The sequence below is a fragment of the Echinops telfairi genome, unplaced genomic scaffold, assembly GCF_000313985.2.
Source record: "Echinops telfairi isolate 266 unplaced genomic scaffold, ASM31398v2 ScPeMD7_5;HRSCAF=22, whole genome shotgun sequence".
Lineage (NCBI taxonomy): Eukaryota > Metazoa > Chordata > Mammalia > Afrosoricida > Tenrecidae > Echinops > Echinops telfairi.
In genome coordinates, this window is record NW_022103901.1 from 44,371,088 (window position 1) to 44,380,364 (window position 9,277).

General features: G+C 42.4%; 1 protein-coding gene across 1 annotated transcript in view; it reads left to right on the top strand.

Moving 5' to 3' along the window:
- The first annotated feature begins 38 nt into the window (after positions 1–38).
- SH3RF1 (SH3 domain containing ring finger 1) overlaps positions 39–9,277 on the top strand; it is a 235,081-nt gene continuing 225,842 nt past the window's right edge. The window contains exon 1 of the mRNA XM_045285407.1: positions 39–495. Coding sequence (XP_045141342.1) covers positions 103–495 — 393 coding nt within the window. The 5' untranslated portion in view covers positions 39–102. The remainder of the gene's footprint in view (positions 496–9,277) is intronic.

Consider the following 9,277-nt stretch of genomic DNA (forward strand, 5'->3'; position numbering starts at 1 on the left):
CTTTGATTCCAGCATAAACTGAAATGGATGTTACATGAGTCATTTTAAGGGATCCATACGATGAACATTTCTGAAGCATTTTCCTTAGTAAACTAGATAAAGATGGATGAATCTGCCTTGTTGGATCTTCTGGAGTGTCCTGTGTGTCTAGAGCGGCTTGACGCGTCTGCCAAAGTCTTGCCTTGCCAGCACACGTTTTGCAAACGATGCTTGTTGGGGATCGTTGGTTCCCGAAATGAACTCAGATGCCCCGAGTGCAGGACTCTGGTCGGCTCCGGTGTTGAGGAGCTTCCGAGTAACATCCTCCTGGTCAGACTTCTGGATGGGATCAAACAGAGGCCTTGGAAACCTGGCCCTGGTGGGGGCAGTGCAGTGAACTGCCCAAGTGCGCTAAGGGTTCCGAGCAGCACTGTGGCGAATTGTGGCTCAAAAGATCTGCAGAACTCTCAAGGTGGACAGCAGCCCAGAGTGCAAGCCTGGAGTCCCCCAGTGAGGGTGAGTAGTCTGCAGGGGCCCTTGGATGGATGAAAGTGGCGATGACTACATTTTTCTCTTGACTCTTTAGTTGGGTGATTCCTAAGTCAGCTCATTGCTAAAGAAACCACATGTACTGGAACAGATAGTAAATTATGCCTCAAGGTCTTTTTTTTTTTGAAGGGTGGGGCACTGGTAGGAGGTGTGATGGAATATAAATAAATAACTAGAAAAGCTTTTCTGTTTTCAGAATGCTTTCCAGACAGTAGTTATTAATTTTAAATATGTTTATAGGCACAAATCTTACGTAGGAAATCAGCCCTTAATTTTTTTGTTGTGTAGAGGTTTTATGAATGTTTTTATGAATGCATAGCACAGAATTTACTGCTTAGAGGATTTCTTAACAAACAGTGGCCACAGGTAGCAGAGTTCTGTTGCTATAGCAACAGAACAGCCTTCAGAACTGCACTAAGCAGCAGAGGATCCAGCCTTCTGTTGGGTTTTTACAGGGAGTGAAATGGAACATTTCTATCAAAATCACTTTTCTTGGGTCTTGGGTTTGGGTTGAAAGAATTTTTAGGTGAAACTAGCATTTAGATCGCTACTGTAATGTAAATCTCCAAAAGGTAAGTATTGATTTTCTGAATAAGCCTAAGTTTCATTTTTGTAAAGAAGATGAAAAGAGTCAAATAATTAAAACACTCAATTTTTGTTGGAAAAAGGCATTTTGATAAGTAGCCAAATTGGTAAAATCCAATTTAAAGAACAAGTAAAGTAGATGAGAATAAGTAAATATTTAGCAGTGGGATGCCAGAACCACAATGGGATGGCACTAGGCTATTCAAATCCACAGAGTGGATATCAGACAGCTGCAACAGAGTGGGCTCCTTGCGACATTTCTTTACCTGACCTTCAAGTCCCCCCTTTACAAATGGTATGTTTACAGTTCGAGATGTCAGGTGTGTAAAGCACGTCAATCACTAGAAAACCTTGGATTACTAGACTATGGGCTTTCTTTTGATCCATGTTTAATTTTCTTGTAAAAATAGAGCTTTGGATGAGGGGGACTTTCTTTCCAGCTTCTATGTTGTGAAATAAATGAATTGACCTACTTACAGTGGTTTCTTAAATTAGCCTTGATTAGAATTTGTGCTCCCATCGAGATATACACTCTTGGACATCCACAGGGCCGGTTCTGCTGTTCTGTCCTGTGGGCTGACGATGAGTCAGAACCACTCTATGGCAATGAGTGAGTGGATTTCATTTTCTGGAGTTTATTGTTACGTTGATTGGTGGCCTTGTGGGTTCGGCTGTTTAATGGCAAGCTCAGCAGTTCAAACCTACCAGCTACTCGGTGGAGAGTGACCAAGTTGTCTGCTCCTGTAAAGAGGAGAATGTCAGAAACCGTATCTAGGGTGGCTGTGAGTTAGAATGGACTTGATGGCGTGGATTTAGTTTATGTAGTTTCGATTATTAGTATATATAGACTCATGACTATTTTAGTTTTAGAACTAGTAACTCAGGTGATCACTTCCGACACCTCTATTCCGGGTCTGTTTACTTTAAAGAAGGGTCAGATAACGCTTCTCTGGAGAGGTTTTTTTTTTGGTTTTGTTTCTGTTAATTATTAGCTTGGGGTAGGCATAGGTTCTGGCTGTGAAGAGAACTATCTTAGTTTTTGACACATTGCTTTCTTTACCTGTTGTGAGGAATGCATGAAATATTTGATAACTGATAAAACAGGAATTTAGTAATTCATACATTCAATTTAACATCCATTGAATTTTAAGGTTTTTGTCCAAAATAGAGACTATGCGATGCTGTTTAAGTTTATTCTTTTTTACCTGAATTGCTAAGTTCCCCAAATCGTTGAGCATTTCTTTTTTTGAGTGGGACAAAAATAACTTTATTTCATTGGAAGGTGGGCTGCTCAGAACTTCTGAAACTGCTTTTTTGTGCCTGCAGCCTGGGTGACCTGGAGCACATTGAAGGGCACAGTCTTGCTCAGGGGCTGGCACTCATCCACAGTGATGATATCGCTGATCCAGACATCTCTGAAGCAGGGGGACAGGTGCACAGACATGTTTTTGTGGTGCTTCTCAAATCCATTGTACTTGGTGGATGTGGTAGAGGGGTCTTGGGCGATGACAGTGGTCCCCTGCATCTTCATCTTGGTCACCACGTCAGACAGAATCCATCCTGGGAGGGACACGAGATGTCCATGCAGGTTCCCTCAATGGTCTTCGGTGTCTTGGAGCCCAGACCTATGTTCTTATAGTAATATAGGAGCTTCTCCTTGCCAGTGTCTCCCAACAGAACCCTTGTTTTGGAAGGCCTAAGCTTTACTTTTCTTAAGTAAACTGATTTTGCAGCTTAAGCACACGGGTATTATTTTTCTGGTTTATTTGATTTTCTTAACTTCCTGTCTCCCTTTTAGTATAAATTACCAACTCAGAGGCCTCAGCTGAACTTGAGGCTTATCATCTGGATGAAGTGAATAAAATAACATGAGTCTGACCAAAAAGCAACAAAACAAACAAAATCTTTTATCTGGTATTCTGCGTTTGATGCAAGTGACACAGTGCTCAAAATAAAATATAATAAAATAAAGAAGCCATTTCTCTGTTGTTGAGTTAGTTCCAACTCATAAGGACTTTGTTTACAGTATAGTGAAACACTGGCAGTTCTGCGCAGTCCTCATCCCTGAATTGGTTCCTCTCATAGTGACCCCATATGTGGCCATAGAAATTTTTAGGCTGTGATCTCTGGATGCAGACTGCCAGGTCTTTCTCCTTCAGAACTGCTGAGTGGGTTTGAACCAGCAACCTTTCAGTTAGCAGCTGAATTCTTAGTTGCCACTAGAGTGCCAGCCTTTAGTCTAAAATTACTGCTCATTTACTAGTCCCTCTTGGGTTCAGGTATTTAAACAAACACTAGAAGTAGTTCTAGCACCTGAAAGATGAATGCAATCCAGAAAGTACTTTCTTTAAAACTCTAATTCATAAGGTATAGCTGTGATGCACTCCACGGGACTCTTCACTGGGGTGGGCCCCCATAATAAATCCCATGCACATCTTCCTCTCTCAGATGCTCTGACACGGCCAAGTGGTGCACGGAGCCTGTTTCCACATGTGCAGAGCTGAAAGTGATAACATGTGGAATGTTGCTTCAGTTTAGTAAATATGTTCTGTGTTCCATTCGAATTGTTACCATGTGGCTTCCTCATGCATTTAGCTGAGGTAGACTGACTATTATCTGCAGATCTGAACATTTCCAATATGGGACACACATCTTGTTCCCAGAACGTTAGTGTTTCCTGCCTACTAAGAAAGAGAAACGAAAGGGTCTTGGGGTTGGAGTTAGCACAGGAATTCATCAGTTATTTACTTCAACTAAAGTGTTCTTATTGGTTTTAAACCTGGTCAAGTTGTGAAGTGAAGCACATGGTGTCTGCGGATACCTGTTTCAATGGATGAAAATGTGCAACTGCAGAAGATAGATGCCATACATATCTATTATTTTCTCAAAATTACATGTGGACAGCATGGTTATGTTGTCCCTACAAACTTATAACTAATAAAATATATATGTATAATTTTTTTATTATTAAAAAATACATATGGAAAACACATGTGTTTCCTACAAACTTATGACCCAGTAGTTACGTTTTTTCTTTTATGTGTGGATCTGTTAATATCTGGTTGTATATATATCTAGGGTAAAATGCATCATCATTTAATGCTTTCACTCTGCCTCTACCTCAAAGTGAATTTATTCAGCAAAAATGGATCTCTTGACCACTGAGTTCACTAATTTGCAATTCATTTTTTCTCTCCTTTATTTAACAAATGTTTATGAAACAGTTACTGGGTGCCAGGCACCACATGAGGTGCTGGACAGATAATGATGGTGAAAACCTGTTACTGATCCTGCTTATTGGGTTGCGCTGAGCTTTCTGACTGTGTGGCAGTGTAGTGGGAGAGACGAACCGCAGTGAAATAACAGTGTGCGGATGTAGTTCAATGTGGTCGGTGCTCTGACTGAGGAGTTGGAGGGTAACCTGGCTTAGCCTGAGGGTGAATGTGGATGTGTGGTCTTGAAAAGCTTCCTTTAGGGAAAGGCATTTGAGCTGAGGTCATAAGTGTGAGTAGATATTAATTAGGAGAAAAGGATAGGGCAGGAGAAGGGACCAGAAGAGAGCTTCCTGAAGGCCCTGACCCACACTGGAAGGGACATGCCTCTGGAGAGAAATTGACAGGAACTGAGTGCAACATAATTAAGGGGTGAAGTAAGTGATGGTAAGATGAGGCCCCAGGTGCATGTGGAGTGCTGCGTGCAGGCCATCTGGGTGGAGTTCATGGGCATACAAGTGCTATGGATGGTAAGTGCTCTACATTTGGGAATGGGAGATGGGTCATTGGAGACAGATTAAAGATGGGTGGGCTTCAGAACGGAAGTGGACGAGACGTTGACATTACTAACTACGAGCCTGATGGAGCTATGCTGATGCAGCCAGAGCTCTGCCAGTGCTGAGATGCTCACATTGCCACTGCATCCGCAAGACCTTCCATCCACTGACTGTGATCTTAGAAAAAAAAAAAAAGGAAAAAAGGATTGAGAGCTGGAGAGGAAAAGTAGGGTATTCTAGACATGGGGGAACAGAGGCATAATTTCCATTCCACTGCAGTGCCAAGTATACGGTCATTTCACCCTCCTTCCTTCCTGGTCTGTTAGCTGACTGAATAAGCCCCTGCTAGTTCCTTCAGTCCTTGTTTTCCCCAGAGACCTACAGTAGCCCAGCGCTTCTGTGCACTTTACTCCTGAGGTGGGAAAAAACCTCCAAAAACCTTGAGGAGTTGTTAGTCCCTCTCCCTGCCCTCCCATCTCCAATTGCCTGGCACCCACAGTTTCATAAAATAAATAAGTGTGAAATAAGAACATTGAGATCTTTTGTGATTATTTTCTAGATACAGGGAAGGTTTTGAGAGAAGAGGGAGATGTTGGGAGAGGAGATCTATTACTGCATCTTTGTTTCTCCAACAAGTGGGATTTTTCTAGAAGATGTCCTTTATTGAGTGGTGGTGCTGTTGGGTAAGTGCCAGATGGCGAACTTAAGAGTCAGTGGTTCAAACCTACCAACCATTTCAATGGAGAAGACTTTCTGCTCCTGTAAAGATTTACAAACCCTGGGAAACACTATTGAGGGTCATTATGAGTGAGCTTGGGTTTGGGAAGGTATTAACTCAAGATCCTTGTGTGGAGTAAATGGTTTGTGTTCAACTTCAAACCAATAGGTTGATTGTTCAAATCTACCCAGTGGCACTGTGAAAGAAGGGCTTAGGGATTTGCTTCTGTAAAGATTCCAGCCAAACCCTATGGCACCCAGTTCTACTTTGTAATAACTGGAGACACCATGAATTGGATCCACTAGAAGGTGATGAGTTAACACATTACCACAGGAAGGGTAGAAGAAGGAATATTGAAGGATAGGGAGAAAGGCAAGACAAAAGAGCTGTTCATGGTAAAGTATAGAAAACTACATTGATTATGAATTGGTCCATTGGCCATCTTTGATGTGCAGTCAGTGAACAAGTACTTTGGGAGAGCCTCTTACTATTATTGGGATAAAGATGTGTTAATGCATGTTTCTGTTCAAAAAGAGTTTCTATTTTGGATTATGAAACAATAAGAAACAGCAAATAAAGTAGCATACAGAGAAACACCGATCTACGGGGTAAGATAGAATATCGTTTGGATTAAAACAAAAGCAAGCTCACTGCCGGGGAGTCGATTCCAACTAGAGCAGCCTTCTAGGTGAGGTAGAACTAACTGATGTTATCAAGCTTCATTCTTCTAAGTGACTGTATTTTTCTCTTTTAACAGTGAAAGGATACAAAATGATAGAAAGTACAAAGTTTCCAGTATCTCCACTTTTCTATTCCTAATCCCCTAGGATGAGTATGGTAAAGAGATTAATTGCATCTCTTGGAAAAAAAATTGTACAGATAGCATTATATTATGCATTTATATATTATATATGTACATAGTAAGCATGTTATTCTTTTAATAGCATGTGAGTGCTTCAATAAGTTTGTGAAAATGTTCCATTTATATTTTAATTCCATTTTGCCACAAAATTTTGAAGCCCTTTGTATATCTTGGATAGCTTTCTATACCTGGTACATTGATCTATAAGAAAGCATTATTTACTGTTTTTCTCAATTGATGGATGTGGGAATTAGGACTGAGGAGGGTTAGGTGAATTGGCCATAGTCTCATAGTTAATAAGAGATGGAGTCGTGATTCCTTGCTAAGTCTCTGCTTCCAGATCTTCCCTGCTAGTAATGACACGCGACTTAAGTGGCGCATATTCTGCCTGAGTCCTCACGCTCCTGATAGCCAGGAAGCTGCAACCAGAGAAGATTCTCCTCTCCCTGTCCTTGCTGCATTAAAAAATACCCTTCTGATAAAAAGGGGACAAATGAAACTCCTTTCTAGCACGGTGTACGGGAGAAGTGTTGGTTTGGAGGTCACAAGGCCCCCAGGGGGCTCTGGCTCTGATACTGATGTCAGTAGGGTTACTTAGCTTCCCCAGGCTTCATTGCTTCAGTGCAAAAAGGCAGAGCCCTTACTTAGGCCCCTAAGGCTCATGCAGGATGGGTGGGGGGACCGAAATAGATCTTCTTGGACTCTTTAGAACCCTTCCTGGTGTCTGGTTCTTACTACACACTGAAAAACCCAAATCAAACTCACTGCCATCCAGTCAACTCTGACTCACAGCGACCCTATAGGACAGGGTAGAACTGCGCCTGTGAGTTTCTGAGACAGTCACTCTGTACGGGAGTAGAAAGCCCTGTCTTTCTCCTGAGGACCTGGCTGGTGGTTTTGAACTGTTGACCTGGAGCTGGGCTAGCAGCCCAACTCAGAATCATTACTCCACCAGGGCTCCACACACTCTAGAGGCTTCTGAATGAATGAATGATTGAGTGAGTGAGTGAAGTGAATTCTGAGCACCCTCTAGAGATCCTTAGGTGTAGATCCTCTCAATAATGTATGTGTGCCTATCCTTTTTTGTGTTTGCTTCCCCACAGTCTGCAAAATTGGGATGACATTTACTCTCCTATTAATAGGTTGTCTTGTGGATAAACACAAGACTTAATAGGCAAGCCTTTAGAAAATTATGTGTATATAAATGGATGTGTTAACTGTTAGTATCATTATTATAAAAATAATGATCAGTCTATGTCATCTATTAATTTCATCTGGGTGACAAGAACCAAAGGAATTTAAAAGCAGTTTAAGAGATCATAACCTGTAGGTAGTGCATCCCTCTGGATGTAGACCTATACAAAATGGGGATGTGAGCTCTCTTATTTTGGTCCCTTATGCATAAGGTGAACATCCATTCTCTGTGACTGTCTTGAAGTTTCCCTGGCGTATTCTCCCAACTGTTTTCCTTTTTTCTGTCAGGGTTACTGATAGAGGAAGAGGAGGGAAGAGCATTCTGTGGTTGTAGGTTGGGTAGGAAAAAGGGAACATGGATTCTGACTCACATTGACTGTAGAATAGATTAGAATTGTCCCTGTGGTTTTCCGAGACTATAACTCTTTCCAGGAGTAGAAAGTCCTGTCATTCTCCCTCAGAGCAGCTGGTGGTTTTGAACTGCTGACCTTGCAGTTAGCAACTCAATGTGTAACCTCTATCTAGCAGGGCACCTGGGAAAAGGAAGGTCAGATGAGAAGGGAGGTGGGGGAAAGATTAGTTTTGCTTTGGTTAGCTCTTCCTGCTGTTCACTGCAAAATCCCCCCTCTGCCTCTCTCTGGTTCTCTACTTTTTGCCCTTCAGGCTTGACCCCACTGTCAATGGTATGGATGCTCTGGAGTTTATTCACTTTTTTGACTTCCAACCACCACTGACGACTACCATGACCTGCACGTTACAAGCCCTGCTGGTGCTGTTGGCTAGGTGTCGGACTGCTAAATGCAAGGGGTTCCGACTTACAGCGATCTTGTGTACAACAGAACTTGTGTGTCAGTGTTGTACTATGGTGGCTTGTGTGTTGCTTTGATCCTGGAAGCTATGTCACTAGTATTTCTAATCCCAGCAGAGTCACCCAAAGTGAACAGGTTTCAGCAGAGCTTCCAGTCCAATAAACAAACGCTGAAGAAGGAATAGGCTGTCCACTTCAGAGGAGTTAACCACTGAAACCTTAAGGGTAGCACTGGAACCACAAGGTAAGCATATCAAACCGACTAGTGGCTTCACTGGAAAAAGTTGAAGCTATATGATTTACAACCTTGGAAACCTTATATAGGGAAGAAGGAGCCCTGATGGCATAGTGCGTTTTGTGTAGGCTGCTCACCACGTGACCAGCAGTCTTGAAACCACCAGCCTCCCCGCAGGAGAAGGATGTGCTTTGTACTCCTGTAACAACTTACAGTCTCAGAAACTCGGAGGCGTTCTTCTCCGTCCCATAGTGTCACTGTGAGTTGGAGTCCACTCGGTGGCATTGGGCTTGGTAGTGGGGGAAGACGGGAGAGAACGTGCTCGAGCGGGGACAAGATGGACGGAGGACTCCTGTGACACCTGTTTCTTCATGTCCTCCTTTGAAGTGGTTTTCTGGGTTGTGTTCCCAAATTATACTTTTGCTATAGAATTAGCTTCTCGTCTCCATTAAGGGGAAAAATAAACCGATACATAAGAAAAAGATTGGAGTAAAAGGGAAGTGGAGTGGGAGTGATGGGGTAGGAGTATGCTGTCAGTTCTTCCTCTGACAGTTTTCTGCAGCTCTTATTTATTGGCG